At 47.3% G+C, this 27,944-nt stretch overlaps 2 protein-coding genes across 2 annotated transcripts in view; both read right to left on the bottom strand.

Annotated features, from left to right (window-relative positions):
* LOC144157826 (uncharacterized) overlaps positions 1-11,706 on the bottom strand; it is a 32,309-nt gene extending 20,603 nt beyond the window's left edge. The window contains exon 1 of the mRNA XM_077688565.1: positions 11,517-11,706. Within this exon, the coding sequence (XP_077544691.1) occupies positions 11,517-11,630 (114 nt within the window). The 5' untranslated portion in view covers positions 11,631-11,706. The remainder of the gene's footprint in view (positions 1-11,516) is intronic.
* A 14,070-nt stretch (positions 11,707-25,776) lies between these two features.
* Positions 25,777-27,027, bottom strand: LOC144159926 (uncharacterized). The gene is made up of 2 exons (XM_077691578.1): positions 26,670-27,027; positions 25,777-26,297 (listed from the first exon to the last, which is right to left on the bottom strand). Exons 1-2 carry the CDS (start codon positions 27,025-27,027, stop codon positions 25,777-25,779), a joined length of 879 nt encoding a protein of 292 aa, XP_077547704.1.
* Between the last annotated feature and the right edge of the window lie 917 nt (positions 27,028-27,944).

Below are 27,944 nucleotides of genomic sequence, written 5' to 3'. Positions count from 1 at the left end.
TATGCAGAGGTGTAGCATATTCCAAGGTAGACAGGAACGTAAAGGTGCCAGCTACACCCTTGCAACTGGTCCCCTTTCCAGAACAGCCGTGGCTCAAACTAGGCAAAGACATTGTGGGCTCATTTGAGAGGGCGCCCTACGATTGCAGGTATGCAATCACCCTTGTTCATTATTATTCCAAATGGCCCGAAGTGATCTTCTGTAGCAAGACAACAACCAGCACAGTAATACGCTTCTTAGTATCCGTGTTCGCGCGCGAAGGCTACCCATAAGAAGTTGTTTGCGATAACGGTCCACAGGTTGGATCTCAGGAGTTTAAGGCATTTCTGCAAGATCATGTTATCGAGCGGAAACATTCGTGAGTGTACTACTAACAAGCAAAATAAACAAGTGGAGCACTTTAACAACGTAATAAAAAGCTTCATTGAAGTGGCGTTTCTTGAGCAGCCACCCTTGCGCCTGGCGGTAACAGAGTACCTGGCCGTTTACCGATGCACACCGCATGCCACAACGGCAAGGGGTCCAGTGCTTCCGCTTTACGGGCAGCTGCCAAGAACTCGGTTGGATGTCGTCGCGCATCCGTCGGTGACCTTTTGTGATGATACTCATTTGGAACTCCGGCGTTTACGTGAGCGGGTGAAGCAAGAGCAACCGGAAAGCAAACGATACACGGACGCAAGAAGGGCTGCAGGGAAACCATAGTTGACATTGGTGACTTTGTCAGAGTGAAGAAACCCACAACGAGATTTAAAGGCGACCTGGAATTTAGCCACCCAAGAGAAGTGCTCAGCAGGAAGGGACAATCGTCTTTCCGCCTGGATGACGGTAAAACGCGGAATTCATCGAAGTTCTAAAAGGTGCCACGAGCCTATGGCGCCCTGTACACGTGGTGAGGAAACAGTGCAGCTAGGTTAGGAGGGTTTTCGCCTACATGTGAGGGCCCTACCCCGGAGGTAACACCGAGGACTTCAGCTGCTGCTCCTTCGATGGCGCAGGCGCCCACGTCTCCTTCATTACGTGCAGTCACACAGGTGCCCTGCTGCTACGTAGTCGGCCAAGTCTCCCGGAAAGTCACACAGCAACGCAGGGTGCAACCACCAAGGTGGTGACTACCACCAGCGCGTTATCGCTACAACACGTAGTGTGCGAAGTTGTGATAAAGCGAATAGAACTGACATATGCAGCGTTGTAGATTTCTTTTGTAAATGATGTGATATTAGATTAATATATAGCTATGTTCATTGTACAATTTGTATTTTTGTATAGTATTTTTGCATATGTACTAACATACCAACCTACTACATTACTAATCTATACAGCTGTTTTTAGGGAAGGGAATGGGTTGTATGTTTGTCTATTTCGTTTCGGTTTCGCGATCACTGCCGCAGGTGGCGCCAGTGTTGTTTAGGTGTATAAGCATATGCAAGTTGGAATAAAGGATGTTTTGTTCTGGTGGCACTCAAGTTGTCTAGTCGTTCGTTCATCGGCGGCACACGCCATAACTACAATAATCACTTGCAGTTTTCTTCGGAAAATATTTTTTCCAGCGCATCACATTTTCTTACCGGCCGACTATGCGCACAAGGTATTTCCAACTTTTGCCCACACAGAAAAAAATAATAATCTCCCCTTGCCTTGTCAATAAATGATGGGAACCAGTTACCAGGCAATATTGCATCTGCAAGGAATCGGCCTTTATTTGAGGCCGCTTTACTCAGATACCTCCAGACGGGAAGTGTTGCATATCGTCTTTTTGTGAGATGGTTTTTCCGAAAAATGTGGTCTTACTGCGTTCTTCGCCCTGTTTACAGGTTTTGTACTCTTACTTGCACACATTTATATATATAAGTTTGCATGTACACAATTGTTCCTGTTTTATACTTCGCAATTGGGTCTTATAACCACATTCCCACATTGAAATGCCCTCACGCGCCTTTATGGTTCTTAAATAAATAAGTAAATAAATAAAAAGTAAATAAACAAAAATTCATAACTAAATAAAATAACGACCAAACTTAAGTTACCCTATCAAAAAAGATGTGCCAATGCTCTCATGCTAGTTTGCAGGGGTATTTAGTAATATGCTCTAAAATTCTCTGAAACTTGGGCAACTCCTGAACGGTGAGTGCAGCTATCTTTATTTATTCTAATAAACCGTATACAGGGTGAGAAAATCTGTTTGATTTGAATTCTAATGAGTTTTCTAAGGCACATTACATCTGGCATCTGTTATAAAAGTATATCCTAAATGTTACCAGTATTTCTCACATTTCCGTCGTATTAGGTGTTGCGTACTTATTTCATTTGAGGGACGACTGTTGATGTACGTGTGTTTCGGTATTGTTATTTTCGCGTCGTGGGCGTGTTTGTATTGTTATTTGCTTCCTACGGTCAACTAAAAGCCGCCGTTTCCTCGCAACCTCCGCTGCCACAGGCGCCGGCCGCATGTTCGTTTCCTCGAGATATGTATCAGAGCAGTTGATGGTTCGGGCTCTTTGAGGCACCCTCCGATAGGGTTAGTGATTTAGCCAGTAGCGCGCTCTAGGGCCGCAGGCCGCAGCATGGCAGGCGTAGAAGACGGAGCCGGTCCTTTACTGTTTATATCCCCCACCCTCTGAGAAACGCTCGGGGCGATATCGGGAGGCTCACGAGGGGCGCATCTATTCCAGCGGAGTGCGTCGCCACTGTTTCTACAGAACTCGCAGTCAGCGTGGTTATATGGTCGTCTGCCGCATACAAGGCGTTGGTGGTCGGAGGTGGGACCAAGTCAGCATCGCGGCTCCGGGTCGCCACCCAGGCTTGATGCCGCTCCACTCCTTGAGAGCCGCTTTAGCATATCTTCAAGAAAACGTTGTACGCTGTTTACACGCTTCCTCGCAACTAATTTTCACCATGACCTTGAGGTAATTTCTGCTGTAAACTCCCATTAACGGCAATACGCTAGGAAGTATCATCACAAATTGCAATCGTGGGTTTCTTTCTTTCACAGTTTTCATGTGGGTTGCATGTGCTGCGCAACGTGTGCACGTTACTCGTCCGTGACAGGTTGTGGAACTGTTCCCATGCGGCATCTATTTGGAGCAACTGCGCCTGTTTGGGATCTGTGCCAACAAACGTAAATGAATAAAATCTCCAGTTACTGATTGGGAAAGAGTGCTCAAGCCGAAAGTTTGTATTTGTTATGTCGTTGGTCTTTTCTTGCCATCGCGTCGGACGTCTTACTGCAGTTACGCACCAGTAAGGCATGCAATCAGGAGGGTCAGCCTCGGTTATTTTAGACAAATTATAGTCCGGAGCAAAAGCTCTCCGAAGCGTTTAGCCTGCGGTGAGACATGAGATATATCTTGTGGTCTTGCATGACAGCAAGACCTATAAGACCTAAAAGTTTCCTAGAGGGTTCTCACTTATGTACCTGAAAGGTCATGCCACCTGTGTGAGCTTTTGGCCTTGTGTTTTGTGCCAACTGCATTCCCGATAAGTTTCGCTAGTAAGAAGAAAGATTTTCTTCTCACTGATACACTTTGCTACTCGAGCGGCAGCATGAGCACCCTTAGTGATGGTATTTGCGACCCCGTGGACCTCGAGCCCCCCTACATAAGCTGTGACCTACCGTGGTGATGTGTTTTTAAGGTGAAGGGTAGTAGCCTCAAACGGTGGCCGTCGGAGCCCAGGTGAAGCTCCAGCGGATGGGCTCGCTGTCTGTTTACCAGGAAGGGAGCTCTGGGACCTCTTCAGCTATCATGGCAAGGCTGATAAAGGAAATACCCCCGTCTCCCTGCTTTTATACTATGCCGTATTGCATTTTCAACCCCCCCCCCCCCCACAACGTGATCGGCCCCCGAAAAGGGGCCGCACCGAAGCGAATTTCCAACCGCTACTTACCATAGAATTCTCCAAACCTGACAACGTCCCCCCTTTTTTGATCATGGAATCTGCAGAAGCATCGGCAACACTTACGTCTAAGACATTCTTCCACATCGATAAGTTTCTTGAAGACATGCTGTGCAAGAACTACAAAGCAAAAAAAGCTAACCAGTGGTGAAATCCTTGTGGAAATACGGAATCAACAACCGCATAAAATTCTACTTCCACAGATCATGATCGGCAACTTGCAAATTAAGGTCACTCCCAACCGCAGTCTAAATACATGCCAAGGAGTAATTTCGCAATCTGACCTTAAGGACGAAAAAGACTCTGACTTGTCGGAGGTCCTGCGTGAGCAAGGCGTTACTGCAGTCAGACGATTCCCCCGTCCGTAGAGACAACCAGGAAATAAAAACAAAGCACGCATTTCTCACTTCCGACTGTTGCAACCTCCCTCAACATGTAAATGCGGGCTTCATTCGTTCTGAAGGTCGTCCTTATGTTCAATATCCGTGTCGGTGCTACAAGTGCCAGCGGTATGGGCACGGCACTTTACAGTGTCGGGGGAAACTGACGTGTGCCAAGGGTTCTGATCACAACCACCCTCCAGACAATTGTAAAGCCCTTAGCATGAAATTCCCAAAGTGTGAAGGACCCCATGCAGCGTCTTCGGGAACAGCGCGAACTAACAGGGACACAAAAAGAAAGAAGTGGACAGGACTAGCGCTGTCCTGTCCACTTCTTTCTTTTTGTGTCCCCGTTAGTTCGCGCTGTTCCCCAAGATGCAAGTACACCAACTCGCCCAACTCGCCACCCATGCAGCGTACTCGCGTACCTGTGACAGGTTCGACCTCGAAAAACGCATGATTAATTTGAAGGTAACGGAAAACATGTCGTACCCGGAATCTCGCAAAAGGTTCGCCTGCTTCGCTTCTCCAAGGTACGCCGACGCAGCTCGCCGCGGGGGCGGAGCGGTGCCTGGTTTCGGTGGTGACCCAGTTCAGTGAGTCTGATCTGGTCCCGGCCAGCCCAGCCCCCCACTGGGTTTCCTCCGGCAGCCCAACCCGTCACCACACCGCTTGAAAAGTCACCAGCGGCTGTGGTGGCAACTGAGTCAATTGGGGGCGCTGCTGCTTCCACCATTTCTTCTCCACCTGACCAAAGCTCAATTGATGGTACAGAAGAGTTGGAGATGGGGGAGCCCGCGGAAGCTCCCGCCACTGCCACACCACCTGTGCCACTTTTAGCAGTGCCGATACAATCGGTGGCGGCGGTAGCAGAAAAGAGCACCCACAAGGGTGCCAGGTACAAGGAGACCAATCCGTTGGGTACTCCGAGAACGTCCAACGAAGTCATGAACGTTGGACCCTTCCTGTCTGCATTGCAGCGGAAGGAACGGGTACCATCGTCCAAACCATCCGAAAAGCCAAAAAAGGCAAGCGTCACAGCCCCGAAAGACAATAGATAAACACTCATTCTCACACAATTCCAGTCGCCACTGCAAATAATGGGAAGGGAAAATATTGTACAAAGGAACTGTAGAGGCCTCATGAAAAATCTTGACGATGTATATGAGATACGGCATACCAAGCAACCAAGTATATTGTGCCTGCAGAAAACTCATCTCAGCAGCAAAAACACAAACTTCCTGAATAACTATTTGGTATGAGATTTATGCGTACACTGAGATTTATGCGTACACTCTGCGGACGTTGTGGTAATTGTCGCTCGAAAAGGCATTGCATGTTATAGCATCTCCTTAAACACTGTCCTTCAAGCTGTTGCGATTCATTCAATTATTTTTAATAGAATAACAACAGTATGCTCCCTTTACATACCGCCTGACTTCCAGCTCTCGAGCTCGGTTTTTGAATGGGTGGTATATCAGTTACCTTAACCTTACATCTTGATAGGGGACCTGAATGCAAATAATTCTTTTTGAGGCTCTTCCCGCACCGATGCTCGAGGTCGCCTCACTGAGAAATTATTAACATCGTCGGCAGCATGCCTTTTAAACAAGAAACAGCCAACATATTATTATAGGACACAACACTTACTCAGACCTTGACCTGACTGTAGGATTGGCAGTTCTTCCATTTCTTGAATGGGACGTGGACAAGAATCTATATGGGAATGACCACTTCCCCGCTTCATTACCGGGCCCTACGACTTCGCCTTTTCATAATGTGTTCAACGAGGAAGAGCAAGCTGCAATAAATTCACAGAAATATCAAACTACACTACACATCCATAACACTGAAGAAGTGTGTTGGTGCGGGCTTGTTGGTACATAACTGAATATGGAAAAACAGCGCTAAAACGGGACAAAGAACGTGACAAGACTGGGCCCAGTCTTGTCACGTTCTTTGTCCCGTTTTAGCGCTGTTTTCCATATCCATAACACACCTACCCCTACATGAAGCCACCCAACTCCTCATGGTGCATATCCTCTACGCCGCCGAAATGTCCATTCCCGACTCCTCTCGTACCCCGCGCAACCAGAGGAGGCCATGGTGGCATGATTCCTGTAGGCGGGCGCGACAGGCCCAGAACAAGGCGTCTGGTATCCTTCGTCGGTACCCCTCAAAAAGGCAAAGGCGATGGGAAAACGTGTGCGCCGTGGGGCAAAACGAGAGAGTTGGCGCTCATTCGTAACATCCATAAACTCATACACTGACACTCGCAAAACCTGGATACGAATGCGCGAACTAAAAGGACAACAGACACACAGCCTGCCCCAGGTTAGTACAACAGGGGACACACTGAAAGGCAAGGCTAACACACTCGAACTTCCAACACGCGTCCAGTTCAGCACACTACACTAACACTTATGAAACACAAAAAATGGGGCGAAAGGAAGTCTTTACTTGATAACTACAAGTATATCTCTTCTTATAACTCCGAGTTTTCACTTCATGAGCTGAGGGCCACTCTGAGTACTTGTAAACCCTCAGCTCGAGGCCGAGACAACATCACATATACAACGATACAGCACCAACACTCCGACACTCTTTTAACACTGCTCCACCTATATATCAGGATTTGGTTTTCGGGGCACATTCCAAACTCTTGGAGGGAGGCTATAGTTGTAGCTTTCCTGAAAGAGAGGAAGGACCCTTTCTCTCCCGTGAGCTATCGACCCATTGCCCAGAGAGGTTGGCTGTGCAAGCATTTCGAGAAGATGAATAAATGCAGGCTTGGGTACTTCTTCGATTACAACTGACTTTTCTAGAGCTGCCAGGCAGGCCCTAAGGCGCGGAGATCTACAAATGATGAACTCGTTGCTTTAGAATCCTCCATCAAAATTGCGTTTATTTACAAACAGCATTGTATGACACTATTTTTCGATAATGAAAAAGCGTGTGATAGTGCATGTCAGGCAACATGCTAAATACGCTTGCAAGCTCTATGTCGGAAACAACTTTTCGTGTGAGAGTGGCAATACACATTCCCGAGTTCACGTCCAGGAAAATGGTGGGCCTCAAGGGGGTGTTTTGAGCTGCACGCTGCTTATTATAAACATAAACTCTATGGGAAGAGGACTTTCATCAACAATTTCTTACTCCCTTTACGTACACGACATTCAAATCTCCTTCAAATCCTTTAATCTGTCCGTTTGCGAGAGGCAAGTCCAGCTTGATGTCAACAAACTCCCTGACTGGGCAGACAGGAATGGATTTAAGCTTAATCCGGACAAGTGTACTTGATTTGTATTTTCAAGGAGGCGCGGAATTCATGCTGATCCTTATATTAAGCTTAAAAGTGTCTGAATCCCTCTCAAAAAAGAACATAATTTTTAGGCGTGGTACTAGATGAAAAACTGACATTTATTCCCAGATAAAACACCTAAAACAGAAATTTATCTAAACCATGAATATCCTGAAAGTCCTCTCGCACTGCTCCTACGGAGCAGACAAACAAATACTCTTCCGCTTTTTTAGCATCCTTAGCGGCTCACGTTTGGACTACGGTAGTGTCGTTAATGGGTCCACCTGTAAAACTGCTATGAAAATGTTAGACCCAGCGCTGCACTTGGGTCTCCGTCTTGCATCTGGAGCGCTCCGGACTCGACCCATTGAAAGCCTGTATGCAGAGTGTGATAGGTGGATTCTTTAACACCAGGGTTCTTACACTTCATTGCGGTATGTGATTAAGGCGACTTCTATAAAAATCACCCATGTAGTTTGATCATAAACAACATCTCATCCGATCGATTGTTCGAAGCACGGCCATCGATACGCGCTCCTTTCTCTACCCGAGAGAGAGCCCTCACTGAGGTACTAGGAATTTCATTTGAGGAGAGCAGGAAGTCTTCTATTGCTGACCTTATTTCGCCTTGGCGAAGGTCATAAATTTCGTGTGATATTTCTTTTGCACATATCGAGAAACGAAATGCGTCCACAGAAATTATACTACAGCACTTTCTTCAGTTACAACACAAATACCCCCACACCGCCATCTACACCGATGCTTCGAAGCCTTCTTCAGCCGTCGCATGTGCTCCACACGGCCCCAACTGTGGCAGTACGAAGAAGTTACACTGAAATAGCAGCATTTTTACGCCAGAAGCAGATGGTGTCGTTGTAGCAGTGCCACACTGCACAAACCAGATCAGAACACTCCATTGTCTTTACAGACTCGCTAAGTGTGGTAACAGCCTTACATTGCTTCAAACTGACAAAAACATCGTCTCTAAGCATATAATCAAAGGTTTAACCTCTGCTTGTCACTCAAAACTAAAAATAATTGTTAGCTGGGTTCCGGGTCAGTGTGGCATTCTGGGGAAAGAAACTGCTGAACAGAGTGCCGCTGTGGCTGCTCTCCGCCGTAGCATAGATGTACCGTGTGTTCCCTACATCGACCTGAAGCCACGGGTACGGACAGCCTTGCGAAAATCTTAGTAGCAACAATGGGACACACAAACAGAGATGAAACTACAAACTATAAAGCCACACTTAGGTCGATACATAACAGACAAACAAGACAGACACACGGAAGTAGTTTTAGCCAGGCTACAGATAGGCCAAACTTATGTAACAAATTCAGGCTTGCTCACTGGGTCTTCGACACCCCTGTGTGGCAGGTGTGGAGACGGCCTATCCGTAGTTCACATACTAATCACATGCAAAGCACTTCACACCACACGACGCGAACACTTTCGAGAAATATACAGACGACAAATCACACTCCACCAGTCCCACTTCTTCAGTGATGAACCAATGTTTTCTGTAGAACGTGTTTATCAGTATTTATCTGCAGTGAAATTTCTGAAAACCCATACCATATCACGCGTAATCACAACCTGGACCTCTACCCCAGCCATTTTCATTGTCTTTATTTGCTTTTACCTCTGTTGCTATTTAGTTTTAGTATTCATCTTTAATCTGTAGTAACTAGCCAGCTGTTTTTGGGGCTATTTGCCCTAGTTGGCCTACCGCCATTAAAATGCAACCATCATCATATTCTGATACACCTTAATCGATGGACTGTATTACCAGAAAGTGGAGGAAGTTTTCGGATTTAATAAACAATAGGGCTATAGTGGTCAGAAATCGATCACTTTGGCGCCGATTCTTTTCAGTATCCGATAGCCTGTTTTGATCAGGGAAGCTAAAACTATTCGCGATATTTTAAGGATGAACTGGATTTACCTTGATGGCCAGTGAGGTCCGAGAGCCCCTTGCCTTTTTCACAGAGAGGGAGCGTATGGTCCGGAAATTCACCAGGGCTCTCATGTCAGCCGTTCGGGGCTTCTACCGTACGACCTAAAGAAGCCGGGCACGGTCGCTAACATCATAGATGTGAGGATCTCGAGATCCGCGTTGTCGCTACTCCCCATCACCTTGAGTGCACAATGTCCCCGTGTGAGGAATAATTACACCTGTAAAGTTCCAGTTATCCCACTGGAACAATACCTCATAAGGCGTCTTGAAATCTGCTTTAATATTGCATACATACTCTAGGTGGAAATATTTTTAACAGCCTAGATGTTTACGTTTTGAGTTCCGCAGCCTTTCGTAAGCACAAAACTAGACCCATGTGGATATGAGCCCGCATCGTGATAGGCGCTCACCATTGTCCAGCCTTGCAAATGGGAATGCAAAACGTGAAAAGCTCAAACAAATTACCAAAAAATACCCAGCGCGCGTGAGCGTCCACCTCGTTAGGAGCACCGGGCTTCAGCCAGCTTCGCCTTCGAGCAGATACTGCGCAGCATTGATGGCGTGATAACTCGTGTGCTTTTTTCCTCGCCGCTCTACGTGCGTTCATGCCTAAAGTGGGATTAGCAGACGCCGAGTTTACACTACAGGCGCCTGCTCACGAAACCGGGTAATTCGCGAAACCCGGTTGGCGAAACCCACCTGGTTCTCGCCCGGGAACGCAGTCCAGTTTTGGAGAGATGTGAAAGCATGCGGGCGAAACCATCCCCGCCTGCCAGTCATCTAAATGTTTCGGCGACAACTCCAAAAATTTATGTGATATGCAACAGCCTAGTCTCCGAAAAAGGGAGAGGGGTCCCGAGCACTGCGCTTTCTCAGCCTTGCACCACTAATGCGGGCTGAGCTAATTTGTTGAATGCCACCATGAGGAGCCTGATATTTATTGGCTCAGGCCATATTGTGCCTCTACTAGAGTATTTGCTCCTGCGGTGAGAGTGACACCGACGAACAGATGTCTTTTTTGCTAGCCACTACCGGCGTGGCAACACACGCAGGGAGTAGTTTTGGCCATCTATTTTTGCTTCGCTTTTTCAAGGGGTAACGCATTGGAGGTGTTTCTAAACAGATGCACCGTGCCACTTGCTCCAAGGTGGGGACAGTGTTGCTGAAGATTGGCAGAAGTTTGCCTCTCGTTTTTCACGCCATGGCACGTAGCATGTTCCCAAATCAGTACGACAAGACTTTCCCGTTATGCAAGCAGCTCGGTACTCTTCGCCACATGATAGGAGAGTGCGATGTCAGCCCAAAACACCCACCCCTCATCAGCAACTCCTCCACTAAGAACCCCACCCTTACCCCTAGCGAGCGATGGGAGATCTTGCTGTCCAGCCCCGCCTTGGAGGATCAGCTACGGCTGGTTACCAGGGGCCAGGTGGCAAAGACAGCATATGGAATCCTGTGAAGAGGGATCCACTCTCATCCAGCGCGTTTTGCGCTGACATGCTGTGCAATTAAAGTTGTTCCTCCTCCTCCTCTAAGAAAGGCAATCCCGCTTCTGCCAGTAGCAGTGCATTACCCATATTCAAACACGTCGAAGGGGTTATTCCCGCCTCGCCTGGTAAAACTCTGGCTTCGTCGTTTCGAGAGTTTTCTTTGCAGCAGAAAAGACCGCGGACAACCATTCGAACAAAACGGGTTAGCTCTTAGTTATGTTTCCGCAAATTAACGGGGTAGAGCGCTCACAGTGAGAAAAGGCCGTGAAGGTTTGGGTACCAGAAACTGGAGTACCCCAAAAATAGCCATATGGTGAAGGTTTCAATCTTATATTTTGGTGCATATTTTTGTTTGCAGTTATAAAAACTCAGAATTGACAGCAAAACATTGCAATTTCCATAACAATCATACGACGTTCAGGGTATGTGGATATCAAGGATATCGGATGCGGATACCTGCGCTACAAAAATCAAGAAAAGGCTTTTCTTTGTCACTTACCGAAATGTTGTCGGCATCTTTAAAGCGAACGGCTGCGCTGTAGTATCCTGGCACAGAAAGTGTGGCCACACGCGTCTCGTCATGGGAACCTTGTTTATTTTGGGTAAAGAACATACCCGTTCCATGTATTTTCGCCGCTGCATAGTAGTATGTACTACCTGCGAACCTATTCACCTCAAATATTGTTTGCTTTGACCTGAAATGAATAGAATTACATACTCACCATCACCACCAATATTGTCATTAAACAGGTTTATTGAATCGTTCTGGGAAATATTAGAAGTATTTGTACCAATACCCGAAGGGTAGTGTCCAGTCCACTGCAGAAATGCGTTAGTAAAATTTACAACGAGGCAAACCCACACAAAAAACAGAATGCCACACTTATAAAAATAAAAAACACTATAGATGTTGATTCAAAGCAACACATTTTACACTTCATTTTATAATACCTCCAAGATAAGTCATTTCCCACTTCCACGCGGAAGAACGCAATAGACCTTCTTGATGCACATTTTTCAAAAAATAATGTTGAAATTTCTGTTGGTAGGGTGCCTAATCGTACAAGGCCCTAAACAAAACAAGGTAAGCAAGGGGAGATGTGGAGGTTACAGTGGTATTGACCAAAACGAAAATATGTTAGGGACACCGAGGTGTGAAGGAGAACACATGAAGTTGCTCACATTATGCGCTTTGGGGGTTCGAAGGGGTAAAAATGTCATTGTTAACGCTTTTTATGTTAGTTTTCTAAGAGAAGGTAAATAGCTCGCGTGCGTCGCCTTCACGCTTCATTACAGTAATTTATAGGGCAGTGTAATAATGCGAAATATAGGCAGTGGGCATTGTTAAGTGTAAAGTGTTGAGGGGCTTCATTGATGTGTAGCAAGCAAAAGCAAGTTTCCTGCATAGGCTATCAATTTACACCCTATAATTTAGGTGTTATCAATGGAACACACGCTTTCATTTCTGTGGTTGTCAATATGTAATCTAAATGTGTTAAAACTGAGGTGCTTTGATCTGAAATGAAAAATCAGATCTTTTGATTTATCAATATTGCCGTTCAAACAGATTTTTTAAAAACAATATTTATACGAAAGTTAAAATGCAGCTTTGGGGTTACCATACATAACGGGGACGTATTCCATTAGATAACCGAGCGTATAATATTTTTTACAATATAGACGTCAGGTCGATCCAGGACCTCCTGGCGGCAATCGCCTTCGTGTTAGAGACGAACGGACAGAGAGACACTTACCGACTGTCTACTAACAAACGATGAATCACCGGCTCTGGGCTGCCTACCCAATATCTGTCTATCTATGACACCACGTGTCGGTAGTAGGAAGTGACAGCGAAGCAAAAAACTGTAGTAGGGTCATCACTCAGCTGCAGGTTCTAACATCCATTCCTTCTGCCAGCTTCCTTACATTCCTGCAATGTTGAGCTGGTTGGGATAGACGAGTACCCAGTCGCAATCTCTGCTGGAATTCGCGGTGCGGTTCGTTTTGTTCTCGCTTAACTGTATCTGTTTATAAGCAGCTTTAATTGGCTAAAAAAGAACAGCCGCATGTGACAAAACACGAGCAAGGTGCAGCTGCTGCGCGAATCGCTGCGTCTCAGAGCAAATGATTTTGGAAGTTTCTGTATGAATTCAGCATTCATCATTTGGTGGTTGGCTCGCGGACGCGAAAAAAATGCGAGAATAAATGTTGACCTGTTCAAAATGCAGAAAGAAACATTCCGCTGGCACATAGGCTTACTGAAGAGGAGTGGCATTCTATGCGCTACAAGCTGCGACACATATATGGCCGGCACCACCGAGGGTTTAACGTGCATTACAAAGAAAATGCGCCATTTATTTCCTCGCTACCGGTGGTTGTCAGTCAGTGGGCGGTAGCAAAAAGGAAAAAAAAAAAACGATTCCGCTGTCGCAGCCTACATGAGCCAGTGCATGAAGGAGCTATCAGCCAGTGCATCCGCGTCTGTATCAGGCCCATCGCTGTGAGGACATCAACGATCGCCTCATACCTCGATAGCTCCCGAGCAGGGGACAGAAATTTCTGAAGTAAAACGTACAGCATTTGTAAATTTATTGCTACGGGACGACTACGTGTCAGATTAATTAACGTTCGTAGACTTCACGCGCAACAAACACGTAGTTAAGAAAGAGAGCTCTCGATCACGTGCACAATTTTTCCACTCGTAAAGTACTGCAGAAACGTCAACGCCGTAACGCACATTCTAGCGCTTTTGAAAAAAAGAGTGCTGGCACATTAGCCCTGTGGAGGTGTTTGGGAGGCGAAGCTTTATACACCACCTACCACAGCTGACTACGTCCCGAGTGCGCTAATCACATTTTCCACTGTACCTGTCACACCTTATTTATTATTTCACTTCACCACAGCATGCAGACCAGCTTTATGATCGGTGTGATGGACACTCTGGCGGCATTTTTACGGCAGTTTTATTCTTCGTGAACGTGAAGTCAACTCACGTTCATTGAATGGTAGTCGGATGTTTGGTATAGGTTTTGCACACGTGTCCAAACTCTGCGATGACGAAACGGACCTACCATAGGTGAGCAAAACGCCGCTCCACTTCCCGTGGGCAGAGCGCACAACGGCACTAAAGGTCAAGCGACGTTATCACGTGGCATTGCGCGAGAACGCAAGGGGATAAACCGCAGCTGTTCTCGTTCACTACACTGCCTGTCTCCCCCATCCCCGGGTGCGCTCGTAGTTCGATTGGTAGAACACGGGGCTCTACCTCTATTTCTATATTCTATCCTGGTTCCAGTTCTGGCAGGTGCCAGTAACTTGTTTTTTTGTTCGCGAATATTTTCTGTTGACGGCGATGGAGCTACAAAGTTTCGTTTTAAAAGATCGCGCCAGCATCCCGCCAGGGAGGTAGTGCTATACATAATGCAGGCGAAAGTATCTTGGTGATGCGGGGTAATTATAACTGGCATAAACGTCGTGGTCCTAACAGAGAAAAAATTTAACAGCCATAGCATTGTTTACGCTTCACTGCTACATGAAACAGCCAGCTGCCGCTGCAATCGTTGGATTTTACTCCTCTTGTATTGAAAACTTTATATTTCGCCAAGAAAAAATCTGATGTAATTAAGTTTTTAAAACATTTTAATATACCACGTAAAAGGTAGCATAGAATATGTTAAGTTATTCAAAAAGTGTTTGCAAGAAAAGCTGCGCAAAACTAAGCGGCCGGAATGCCCGCCATAAGCCGGGAGTACTTCAGGTCAAAAGGGTTCAAGATGAACTTTTTCTACATAAAACATCTAAGAGCGGGTATCCTCAATTTGCCAGCCGCGGACGGTTCGCGGGCAGTTTGAGGACTACGTCTGGACGGGAAGTTCGAAAGAAATACATTAGGACAATGGATGTGGCTTAGCTCAGCGAACCCTGGATATGCAAAACAAAACCTCGACTTAGTCTTTTGAATCCTGGTTCCACTTGGTTAACCTTCAATGCAGCTTTGTTGCCGACCATGGCCCAACGTCTTTAGGTCACGTGCAACGCTCACAGAAAGAGAACCGCCTCGCTTTTATTCGCGGCAATCGCAGTTTCTCTATTCGCCAGGCGCAGGATGATTCAGGTAACCCGAGACGACTTTGCGGCCCATAAGTGGGAGGCACCGAGGTTTGTCACCTGCTGATCAACTGAGTACGGGTGACCGCGCTGCTCGGCTGATCAGGTGAGCAGAAAAACTGAAAATCGGATATTGTGGGCACCGCCGCATGCCGGACCAGCGATTCGCGCTATGCGCTTCAAGTGATGTGTCGCATTGGTGTGTGAGGTCAAAAGGTGAATCTGCGCATTCGCGGCGAACCCGCTGGACGAAAGTAGTAAAGGTTGGCTTTAAAATCGATCGCCGTATAGCGTGTCGGACAATGCGCGTACTATCCAACAAATACAATCGAGGAGGCCCAGTATGGTCCCTGAACTGTCCTGAGGAGAGTGCAGAATAGGCAAGCTTGCTTGGTACCAGAAGCACAATTGAGTTACTTTTGGAGGGTGTAAGGATTTTTTATTGTCGACTCTGCCTTAAATGAGTTCTCAAACGCATGGCAGAAAGTATTCCTGCACTAAGGAAGGGCATGACCCCCAATTATTTATAATCAAGACACTTTCTTACAAGCAGAGCGCGGTAGCATTGCTGGTACCAAACTAGCGTACCGGTAGGATAGATGGTGCATTTCAAAAATTTTTAACGGAGGTAGTCCCATGACAACGAGCAGGAATACGTAAAGGAACAATGCAGCGGCCGAATTTCGCAATATTTCAAACGTAAAATGGATTCACACTACAAAGCTTCGTAAATGGAATGGCGAAGGAAATAGTGGCGGACCTTCTGGCCTCGCTCTTACGTTTTTCCCGTTTCATGTCCGTTTAGGTGTCCATTTTCAGCGATCCCACATAAAAGCCGGATGTGATCCAACTCAAGCACGGTGGAGCTGTTGCGTTGAACCTGTTCTTCTAAGGCCCATACCGTTTTATACAATGTAATTAATCTGTGACACTCTGTGTTTGAAGCATAGAATTTGGATTAGGTACTTTTGGCTGTGAAAGCATGTCGTTACCGGTCATCGCACTGTTGTTGGCCTGCTGGTTGTGCCACAAGCGTAAAAAAAATGTTGACCGTTATAAAGCCCGCAGAAGCATTTGTCTACAATTCTGTATCTCGAAGAGAACTGTGCGGTGGCTCACAAGCTGCCAGATGACATTGGGTTGACGCAGCCCAGGCTAGTTTTGTGGCGCCGTGCTTCCAGGGCACTGCAGTGAACGACATTCTGAGAGCCAGCGCCCTAATGCGAGCGATCGTCTGTGAGCTAGCTAATGGTCGCCAAGTGCAGTGACCTAAACGATCAACTGAGAGCTTCCCAGGTGTGTAGGAGGCGACCAAAATTACACAAGTACTGGGAACGCAGTTGTAATCTTTGAAAATACATATACAAGTTTATCGCTCGCATAGTTGACGCGAAGTAGAAACGAAGTAAAGAGACAAAATATTTGTGCCCTTCTACGCTCTCAAGAAAAATGACCGGCGAAGCTGGACACAGTCCACGGAGTGCACAAAAAAACACGTTTGTTCGTAATTGGAGATTGAGCATCCTTCCTAGCCGATTAGCTGAGTGAAACTTGGAAGGACCCGAGGCTTGGTCTCACGGACATGAATGGATCAGTCTACATTGCTCCCTCCTCGTAGGCGTCTAACTATTTGTGCAAAATACCGAACCAATCCGCTAGACTACTGAGAGGACACCGAACAAGTAGCATAAGGACGCTTGACGTCCACGTTTAAACCTCCCGCCAACACAACGGATGTGGCGTCAGTGAGGCCATAAAACCTATAGCTTCTCGGGCATGCCTTCACCTTCCAACCCAATTTTCTTGGCAAATGTCTACAAAGAGCTGCTTTTGAGGACATTTGCAACGAAGGGCCAATTTTTATTTTGCCCAGCCTCGTGCCCATACCACAACATTTGGTGTCTCATTTATTTTTCGCGCAGCCTCAGACTGATTTGGCCTTTCCGCTGAAGTTGCTGCTATCACGTGAGACTCTACGTTTAAACAAAATGTCACCCGTTTCTTTTTTGATTGAATACTCAACCGTCCTTGTTGAACCCCTTGTGCACATGTAATACATTAGTATTTGAGTTGTATTTGCATTTGTATTTTCTTGCTTTCCTCCTTTTTCACAGAAAGTTGTTATCCCGTTGGTATTTATACCCATCCTGCATAGGTATTTCGTTTATTGTACCTGCTTTCCACCCCTTATGTGATACCCCCTTTCTTTAATAATAAAGTGATGTGAACGTAATAAAGTGATGTGAAGTGAAGTATGCACAAAATGAGAGAAAAGCTCTTCAATGTTTGCTTTGGTACCTTGACGGTACCACATGGCATACCTATTCTTGTGTCTAGACTCCAGCTTTCAGGCTGCACGTTGGCATATCTACGGCAGCGTTCATGAGTTTGTTTGAGGTTGGTATGTGAATTCGGCTGTCTGTTATTGTGCAGTCAAAATGATGCTCAAGCAAGATGTGGCAAAGGCTTCTAATTTCAGTTTCATATAAGGGAGACGAAGTGCCATGACGACAATGTGCTTGTTGCTATTTAGCCAGCTACAGGTAGGAGGACAGGCTTGCAAAGCTCAAAATGTTGTTCCTTGTCTCTTAGGAATATGAACAACACATTTACGCAAAATTTCCTTGGGTAAATACGTGTTCGCTCTATTTTGCTTCTACTTAAACCCATTTGTCCAGTAAACATAAAATACCTCAATAGATGCTGTGTTGGAACATGAATAATTATTGGGCAGTGTCACTGGCATCGGTTTTAATAAAACGTGCATCTGAAATCCGAATTAGTAGGACAACACTAGTGACACTAAATTTTTGTTCGAGTGGTGCTATAGCGTTTAACATCAGTACTACATGACAGCCATGAAGGTCGCGGCAATCTTTAAGTACAAATTGTTACCGCTAAGCAGAGTGAAGCATATTGTGAAAAAGTAAAAGCGTGAGTGAAGGTTGTTATTTGACCAGTTTAGGTTAAATGCCCATCATGAGTTTGTGTGTAGAACTTTTACGTGTCTGTAGCCGTATGGCTGCATTTAAGGTGGATGTGAGATTACATGCTCACAGTGGCTGATACTGTGCCATATATCCTCATTTGTGTTACTAGCAAAAGCAGCCATCAAGCCTATGTCGTTATGCTAAGCTTAGACCTGTCTGCTCTGAGCACTTTTGAACCAAGAGAACAGGAGCAATGTTCGCTAATGGCGCAAGTAGTCAGGCCCCGATCACAGAGCAAACCATGATATGCGTGTTGCTCATGGCGTGGTATGCACATTGACTGGCATAAACATTGGGCCTGCATGGTTTTTACTGCGTCACACAAGTGCAGTTATCAAAAATCTCTTCGTTCTGAGCTGCCTTGCCTGTGCAAGAATAACAGTTCATTAAAAATATGTCACAGAAAACGGTTACTGCTCAGAATTACTGGCAAATGTTTTCCCGCACACACAAGAAGTGCAGTTTTTTTCGGCTTGTAACTTTTGTGCCAGTACTCTTTCCACGTGGTTAATGGTGTCACGTAGGCAAGGAAAATGCAGGTTTCTTTCAATAAACAAAGTTATTGGAGAAGACGTGTGATCCACAACAAAACAAGCAGAAAAGGAGGGATGAAAAAGCGGCCAACAAAAAAAGTACACCATCTTTCCATGGGGAACCCTGGTGAGGATGCGAAGCATCTTGGGGGTTCCGTGTGGTTCTATTGTGTGGCCGTTATGTTGAGTGATCTGGTATTTCGTAGCGCCAGAGGGAATTCATTGTCCGGGTCCACACCGGTGGCAAATGCACGCAAGTACTGTTGTGTGACAGTGAGTAGGCGGCGGTTCTGGAGGCGCCGAAACTCGTCAATCATGTTCTTGTCGATGTTGTATTCTCTGTGGTAGAATCGGTAGTCTCCGTCAGCTTTGGTGAGGTAAAGGTTGTTGACGTTGGTGCTCCGGCTGAGAGCAACGTATATGCCCTCCTCTTCGCAGCTTTGTCTTCTTCTCCTTCTTCAGGCATTCCCCTACGGGAAGATGACGACGGTGGTTGAACGCGAAGCTCTCTCGTGATGAGGTAGCAACATACACGGCCTCCTCTTCGCAACTTTGTCTTCTCCTTCTTCTTCTTCAGCGGTTTCCCTATGGGAAGATGACGACGGTGGTTGAACGCGAAGCTATCTCGTGATAGATTCTTTGTTTGGCGAATCTTAAGCGGAATCCTGCCACAATCATCATCAGAGGTGCAGCGGACTGGGCACGGAGAAGTGACGTGCCCCCGAGCAAGAGATTATTCGCATCTAAGCGTTGGTGTGCTAAAGGTTGCTGACGTTGGTGCACCGGCTGAGAGCAACGTACACGCCCTCCTCTTGGTAGCTTTGTCTTCTTCTCCTTCTTCTTCAGGCATTCCCCTACGGGAAGATGACGACGGTGGTTGAACGCCACGCTATCTCGTGATTGATTTTTTTGTTGGCCAGTCCCTAGGGGCATCCTGCCACAATCATCATCAGACGCGCTGCGGATGGGGCACGGACGAGTGACATCCCCCCGAGCAAGAGATGGTCCGCATTTAAAATACGTACGGTAGAGCATCGGCGCTCGGCTGCGCGTTTTTAATTACTTTTCTTTCCTTGCTGTACCATGTTGGGTTACTTTTGATTAGTCATTAAGGTGTTTGCAATGCACATTTAGACAAAGAAAGGTGTAGACATTGTTGTGAAAAGACAGCGCTTGAATTGTTTGCATTTTTCCTTTCTGCTTCTTGTAAATGTGCGGTGCACTTAGTTTAGTGGGTTGTTATCCTAAGCTATCAAATAGAAAAAACATCAACCAATACCGCATGCTTTGCCTAGAAACAAAACAATCTAGAAATTGTGTTGCAATGCAAATTTTTTGAATTGTTGCCTTATGTATAAATCAAGGTGGCGTCTTGTGCAAAGCTCTTTCTGTTGATTATGGCCTTGAAATTTCGAATATGTGCGCTCCAGCTCCGACACGAAAAATTATTAAGACAGAATTACGTATAGTTTTATAAACACCACCGGTAATAAAAGGGACGAACTTGTGTATCCCATTTGATGTGTCCTAGTCCGCAAACTGCCCTAATTGATTATTTGCAACCACATATTTATAGTACTAATGACTAAATGTAGGTATGGAATTTTTTTCCAATCAGCCTGGGAAAAGCAGGAACATACTTGGGGCGATCGCTGCTACTTTCGGGGCTAGTTCGACAAGGCAGGCTACTGCTAGATCATGCATTGCTTTACGTTACATAGGACCATCTAAAATGCGTGCATGTGGGCTGCTGTTTTGTATTTAGTTGTAATGCCTACAGACCAAGATTGCTGAACTTGCTGGTAAGGTGGAGGGTGGCCACGACAAGGGTGTGCCTGCCTGGGCCAGCTGTGGCTCCCGCGGTAAAACCAGGTACGGGTCAAGCTGGGGGTGTGGTCGCTTAAGATCACGGCAGAGCAACGGGCCCTTTGTCACATCGACGAGATGGGGAGTGCCAAAGCGGGAGGCCCCTTGCTGCATAACTCGGCCGTCCTTCGCCTCCATGTGGGTGCTGTGTGGACAGACGGTTGGAAATAGCAGCTGGAACGGGCTGACATCCCCGCCGGCCAGAACTGTCGAATGCCCGTGCAGTCCCTCCCACACCCGCTGTTCGAGTGCCTTGACTTTTGGCCAGGGAAGCCGGAAATGCAGGCCGTGCAGAGGGAAGTACATATGCTGGACAAGCTTCTGTAGCCGCGGGGCTGTGCCAGGAAAGGAACGTAGTCCACAAAACCTTGGGCTCATACCTGAACGTCCTGGGACTCCTCCGTGCACTCCGCTTCCCAGCCCACGGATTCCTTAAGGTTAGTCCGTTTGTTTTTAAATTCGGTTGTGTGGGTATGTTTTCCTATCTTCTCTATTTTTATTTTTGTGCATCCTTTCAATACGATCTCACTATTTTTCTTTTATCAGCTTCTCTTCCCTTCATTTGAACAAACACGAATTTTGGTGCCTGGGTTGGCATAGGTCTGCGTGCTGGTAGTGTTTCTCATCACTTTTCTTGGCAAAAATTTGTTTAGTCATTAGATTTGGTAAATACTAAACATTACGAAAGGGCCAATTCTTATACTTGCTTTCTGATGTCCATCTTTGGAGCCAGAGCATATATTGATACCGGTATGGGCAATTTATCTAGCTGTGTCGTTAAATAAGGAGCCATCTTTCTGTGTGGGATCTTTCACTATTCGCATTTTAAACGCTTCGTAAGTTACATAGTACAATATTTTCTACCCAGGCGTCACGCTGGCGCGCGCAACACGGGGTTACATTACGTGAGAATGGACTGCTCGGCGGTTTACAGTGTATAGAATAAAGAAATGGCTCCAATCTACGCTGTGAATGTGGTTGCCAAGCAAAGCTTTAAATGAAACCTACAACAATTGCTCATGCGACGTCAGATAAATCTCCGCACGTGGCTCTGCAAAGGTTGAAACTAGAGATTCTGACAGCCTTTACCTGGGCCCCGCGGGGTTGGCGTCCCTAACGCACCAGCGTCGACCACGGTCGGGCTAGAGCGGTGGACGCCGCCGCTGTACCCGGCCCTGCGTCGGCAGAATAAAGCAGAGAGGAGCGTCTTTCGACAGGTGAGACAACGGAATCTAGCCATCCTGATGTCATAGCACGGGGCTACATCACCGCGTCATACAAGTGCAAACCCCAAAACCATTCGGTAGGTGAGCTTAGTGATTCCTATTTATACGGATTCATATTCAGTGTAGTATATTTGAGAATTGTGACAAAGCTGGAGGAAATTTTACTATCGCTAACAATCAGAATCAGTTGCTCGTTTCGCCTATTCTAATAACTCTTAAAACCCAACCGAATCAGTATTCACCAATTAAAAAAACTGAGATTCCTTCATAGCAAGGAGTGCGCAAGAGGTAGCGTTTCTCTAGCAGGAAGATGTCTGTACGTGGTCTTTACATTTTGTTTTTCCGTCCTGCAAGCGAATCCTTCACGTATCTTTGCCGTAACCTAATTCCGTCGGGTCAGGGTTACAAGGGAGGGACTTCCAAACAAATTAATCAAGCCGTGCGAAGTAAGTGGGCACTGGACTTCAAGCTGCGCCAAAACTGGCCCAGAACAACCGTCGTTAAAGCAGAAGCCAAAGCTGTACCACCCACACGCCCGCCGCCGTGAACAGGCAGCTGTGAGCATGGAACCCTGGCTTTGAAAGAAAACCGCCCTCCGCCTCACAGCCGCATTGGAGTTTCTTGTTCCGCTGAGCACGGTGAAACCGTTGGCAGGTTGCGGCAGGTAGAGAGGTCACACATTGTCTAAGCGGCCTATGTCCTGGTGGCCGTAAATGGGGTTCTGGTTGATCTGGGATGTATTCAGGCGTGTATTCAGGAGATGTCAGGGCCGGGCACGTAGGCACTGTGCCGTGCGAGGGGAGGCCAATGATGGGGCGAAGATCAGGCGGACGAGTAGTCCAGCTTCCGCAGGAGTACAGAGTGCGGGATGTTAAAAGTTTGAATGAAGAAAGCGAGGTGATTGCCTCGCGCGAGGACAAGTCCATTACGAATGTTTAACGTCGGGATAGAAGCCGCCCACTGTACAGTGGGGCGTGCCATCTGGGGTCATTATATAGCGAAGAATTAGGTCACAAGGGGGGGAGGAGTTCCGAGCCTGTCGGATATAAGTGCCTTCGCGGCGCGTGAGATCAGAAGGAGGAGGAGAGGAAGGTTGCCGCGGGAACAGCGAAGGTCTGTCAGCTGTTGCACCCGAGGCTGTAGTCCTTAGGCCAGGGTTGAGGATCGCTCGGGTTTCGATTCGGCGGGCAAGGGCATGAGCCTTTTCATTCCCTACAATTCCCTAGTGTGTGGGGACCCATTCTGGAAACAAGTCCAAATGACTGTGGGCTGCCATGTAGCATGCCAGGTCTTCATGGATGTGCACAGGTAAGGAGTTGGTTGCCACTTGCGAATAGTTGCGAATTAGAGTTAGAGTTAATTGCGAAGATTGAAGTGCGTATAGTGGCGGAGGGCTCCTTCAGTATCCGTGCGGATGGTAATTTGGTGAGTTAAATGGGTTTGCATCATGATCGAAGCGGCAATGGCTTGAATTTGAGCAGCTGTAAAAAAAGGTATATTACAATGTTGACCATTGACCTCCTCACGGAGATCTGCCGCGAAAGTTTGTAGATGTGTTGACTGTTGATATGTGTCATGTGATGGGCTGGAAAGATGGAGAGCTCTGCTGCGGCACCGGCCGGGGTCTGAAGACGGGTCCATATGACGCGGCATGGCTTTGATCGGTATTCTAGGAATAGTATCTCATGGTGGAAGTTCTTTCGGTAGAGGAGATAAGTGAGATATTGCAAACCCTATACAGCCAGGATGGTGCGGCCATAGGTTAACGTCATGAGCCTGTACCATTGGGCAGCGATGTGCGCGGCTACTTTCTCCTCAAGAGTACTGTAGAGGGCCGTGTCTTGTATTGTAGAGGGCCGTGTTTGGGGGTCCGAACCCCTCCCGAAATCTTTTCCATGCAGCGCGTAAGCAATACTTACTGTTGCGTTCGGCAAAACTACCCCCTTCCAGAAACCCATACCCCCCCCCCCCCGAAAAAAAGTTCTGGCTACGGCCCTGCCGAGCTCCGCTCATATGCCTTTCCCATTGGCGATCCCCAATGTATTCTTTTACGTATTTGTCTTGTTTAAGGGGCGGAAGGGCGCACAAAACTGTGGAAAAGATACATCCTTCCACTATCTTGCGAAGCTCGCGTTCTTTGAGGCCGGTGTTGTGGCGGGTGACTCGACGACGTATCTTATTGATTAAAGTGATGTGAGTGATAATACGTTCGGTGCATATTGTGCTCTTCCAAACTTGTTGCCTTATAAAGCGGTGGGGATTGGCAGGCCGTTAACAGTGAGGCTTGTGAGGTAGCTATAGAGGTCTGTTGGTTTATTGCTCTCATTAAGAACAACAACGTATTCAGATTTTTAGTGGAGCATTCCAAGCCCACGGATCTTGCATGAGGTTAAAGAATATCCAAGCTGTCCTTGAGGGTACACTGGTGAACACCCAGACAACCTCGGAAGCTATAGGGCCGATTTTTTATAGCTAGAATAAACACGATAGGCGATAGGTTGTAGCCTTAAGGCGTATTACGGCATATGGAGAAGAGGGCTGATGGTTGGCTGTCAATCACCAAGGAGGACGACAGTATCACGAGTACTGTCAGTACGGATGAGGCTGTGTAGTAAAGGCAAAGGTGCTGGAGGTTGGTTGTGGCTACAGTACACATTGGTGACTGTGCGTCGATGGTCGCGTCCCATTGTAGTAGTGCTGATATGTTCGTGCGAGGGTGTACTCACATGTGTGTTGTCATTTTGGGTGGTATCGAGTTCTTTACGCACGCAGGTAAGCGTCATGGTAGGTGTGGCGCTCGTATCTATGATGCCTCGGCGTTGTGTGTGATACTAACTTTTGAAAATACTTCATAGCCGTGGAGTGGGAATGACCCTACAGCTGCTTGAATAAATAAAATATCACTGTGTTTCGCAGTAAATTCTATGTGTAGTAGGATAAGGTTTTTCTTTCTTTGGAGCCCACGACAATGCCATTGCCGAAATATGATGGAATTAAGGAGATGTGGAGGTTTTCGAGTCAAGGCCGTATTGTTCGTTGTGCATCGAATGGTAATCTTCGGCCGAGTGGGTGTGCTTTTGTGCGGAAGGCAGTCAACCTCACGCGAAGCAAGTGTGGCAGTAAGGTGTTGAAGAGCAGTGAGAATAGAGATAGAGCTTGAGATACGATAGAATAGAATATTTTTTTTCAAGTGAGGAGGGGAGGATTTGATCTGAGGTGGCACGACCAATTTTTTGAATAGCGATGAGCGCACAAATTGGCTCTAAAGTTTGGGAACACGACGTAGGGGCGGAGAAGGGGTTAAATTGTGGGGTAGGGGCAGGTAAAGAATAGGTTGAGCTTTGCTTTAAAAAGTACCAGTTAAAACTACTGTGAAATAGATCGAAATAAATAACTCACACAATTTTTTAACTGTGTGGTTGTTAGCAGAACGAAAAAGTTTATCAAAAGTCAGGATGCCCGAAATGACAACAAATTGCACAAAAGTAAAGCAAGCACAACAGTGGATATATCTGGACTCTGTAACGGGGCGTATTTAACCCACCACGCGCCCGGCAAAACCACGAACACATGATGCCGGGTAATGGGCAATTGACCCCAAGGGTTCAATTACCTTGGAATATATACATCATCAAGCGTGGGTGTGTTGCCCTCTCTCAGTAGCTCACACTACATCAATAGTCGCCGTGGTGCCCTCTGTCTGTACAGCAACACACAACATCCCCCCTTGCTTAGTGATGAACACCACTGCACGCTCAACACTTCACTACAATTCACGACACAATCACAAGTCCAGTCTTCTGGGCCCGCGGATCATTCTCCCATACCTAGAGACACGAATAGGTGAACTTTGAAACTGGGACTGTGATAAAGTCACCGAAGACTGCGTAGGAGGGACAAACTCTGCCCCTCCTGTCTCTGCATTAGTGTCTCGAGTTGTTCTTCGGTGGCAGGCTCGACCGGACTTTTCGTCACTGGTGTGGTGGACATTGGGACGAACTGCAGCTGATTACGTTTTATAACTCTCTTCGGGATCTCTACGACGTCAGAACGAGGACGTCGCACTGGCACCAGAACCTACGCAGGGCTATTTTGTCTTGTACCCAGACTTGCTCACCAGACTTGAGAGGGCGTTGTGAGTGAGCCGCATGCATTCGGTTGAACTCCCGAGCCTGCTTCCTTCGATTGGCTTGATCACCAAGGTAGAAGGGCCGAGATGGAGGCCAGGGTGGCTCAAGCTGCTGCGAAGTCTTGGGAACTCTTGTTGGCAGGCGTGTGTCCATGAGAAGGTGTGCAGGGCTTGCCCCATTAACGCCTGGGGTGTCCCTGTAGGCGATCAGTGCGAAGTAAGGATCGTCCGCCTCCAGCAGCAGGTCCTTGACGGTCCATACCATTCTCTCCATTTCGCCGTTGGACTGCGGGAACTGGGGACTGCTCGTGACATGCTTGAAGCCGCAAGCCTGTGAGAATGTGGAAAAGTCTTTGGATGAGAACTGTGGCCCGTTGTCGCTGTGGACCACCCGTAGGATGCCATGGCATGCAAACACCCTCTTGACGGCTGCAATGACAACCGGTGCTGTGACAGAGCCCAGAGTAATGACTTCAGAAAAGCGCGACCTGCAATCGACCAGGAATATATAATCTCCACTTTTCAGGTGGAAAAGGTCTACTCCAACCTACTCCCAGGGAAGACTTGGAGTATAAGTAGGCATCGTTGGCCCTGTGCGTAGAACGCGGGTTTTAGCATATTTTGCACAGTTAGACACCAGTGTCTCGATGTGGCTGTTGACTCCCGGCCACCATACAGACTACCGAGCAATGGCTTTGCATGGGTTGATACCCTGGCGCACGTCATAAAAGAGATGAAGCAGAGAACGCTGAAGAGCCAACGGCACCACAATGCGGACTCCTTTAAAAAGTAGGCCCTCACAGATACTGAGGTCTCCCCGATGCTGCCAGTACTTCTTGACGTGAAGCGGCAGCTTTGACTGCCGAGGCCAGCCCTTGATGCAGTACTCAAGCAGGAGATTGCACACACCATCGCTGGGTTGGGCATGGCGCATCTCGTCTTTCCGTGAGGAAATGAAGTCTGGGAAGGAGTGAAGAAGCTCTCCAATAAAGAGCTCCATATGATCAGCGTGCTGTGTCGTAGGACCATCCTGTGGTGCACGTGACAGTGTGTCCGCCATGGCTAGTAGGTGGCCAGGTATGTAGAGGACCTTGTACGTAATCCGCATCAGCTTCAGCCGGAACCGTTGAATCCGACGAGGCAGGAAGTCCGCATCCATGGTCCCCATGAGCGCTGGAAATGGCTGGTGATCTGTTTCAATGGAGAAGTTGAGACCACGGACATACTCCTCAAACCGAAGCACAGCCCAGCATACAGCTAAAGCCCTCCGTCCGACTGTACCAACTTTTCGTTGGCGTAAGCGACCGCGATGCAAAGGCGACTGGTCAACGCTCACCAGAAGGTTGCTTCTGTAGCAGGGCGGCCCCAAGACAGAAGGAGCTGGCATCGGCTGATACTGCCGTCTTGTATGCTGTGTTCTACCGAGCCAGGCATATTTCAGATAAGAGCCTTTCTTTGAGCTTGGTAAAGGCAGACTGTTGAGCGCCACCCCAGGTCTACTCAGATTCGTTCCACAGCAACGCTCGTATCGGTACCATGGTTTCTGATATAAGAGGCAGAAAGCATCCGATGTGATTGACCAGGTCCAGGAGGCGACGAACACCTGAGATGTCTTGCGGTGCTGGCATGTCTTTTATGGCTGCTACCTTGTCTGGATCCGGAGAGATGCCCTCTGTACATAGAATGTCACCGAGGAACTTGACGCTGCTGGCTGAGAAGGTGCACTTGTCACGGTTGAGCGTGACCCCTGGGTTTCTTGGCCGAGTAAGAACTTCTTGTAGGCGACGGTCGTGCTCATTGCGTGTCTTGCCGAAGACAAGAATATCGTCAATCGGGTTCACTACCCCCGCTTGGCCTTCCAGGATCCCAGACATGTGTCGGAGGATGTACTCCGGAGCTGTCGCGATCCCAAATGCAAGCCTTAGGAAACAGTAACGACAAAACGGGGTGATCAACGTGGTGAATCCTGTCGTTCGGGTGACATCTAACCTGGTGAAAGCTCGATGTGGCCTCCAACCTAAAGAAAACTGTGGCCTCCCCCAGCGGACCAAGGCAGCATATCTTAACTGTGGATAA

Source organism: Haemaphysalis longicornis, unplaced genomic scaffold, assembly GCF_048455015.1.
Source record: "Haemaphysalis longicornis isolate Haplotype H1 unplaced genomic scaffold, Haemaphysalis longicornis Haplotype H1 scaffold_10, whole genome shotgun sequence".
In the NCBI taxonomy this organism is placed as follows: Eukaryota; Metazoa; Arthropoda; class Arachnida; order Ixodida; family Ixodidae; genus Haemaphysalis; species Haemaphysalis longicornis.
The sequence above is the reverse complement of the archived record's forward strand: the minus strand, read 5'-3'. Positions and strand labels throughout refer to the sequence as shown.

What these genes read in the sequence shown, in the direction of transcription:
- LOC144159926 (XM_077691578.1), bottom strand. Translation starts at nt 27,027, where the DNA reads ATGGATGCGGACTTCCTGCCTCGTCGGATTCAACGGTTCCGGCTGAAG. An exon ending in TCGGGGAGACCTCAGTATCT is followed by an intron (nt 26,298 to 26,669) that starts GTGAGGGCCTAC and finishes TTGTCATTGCAG; the next exon opens with CCGTCAAGAGGGTGTTTGCA.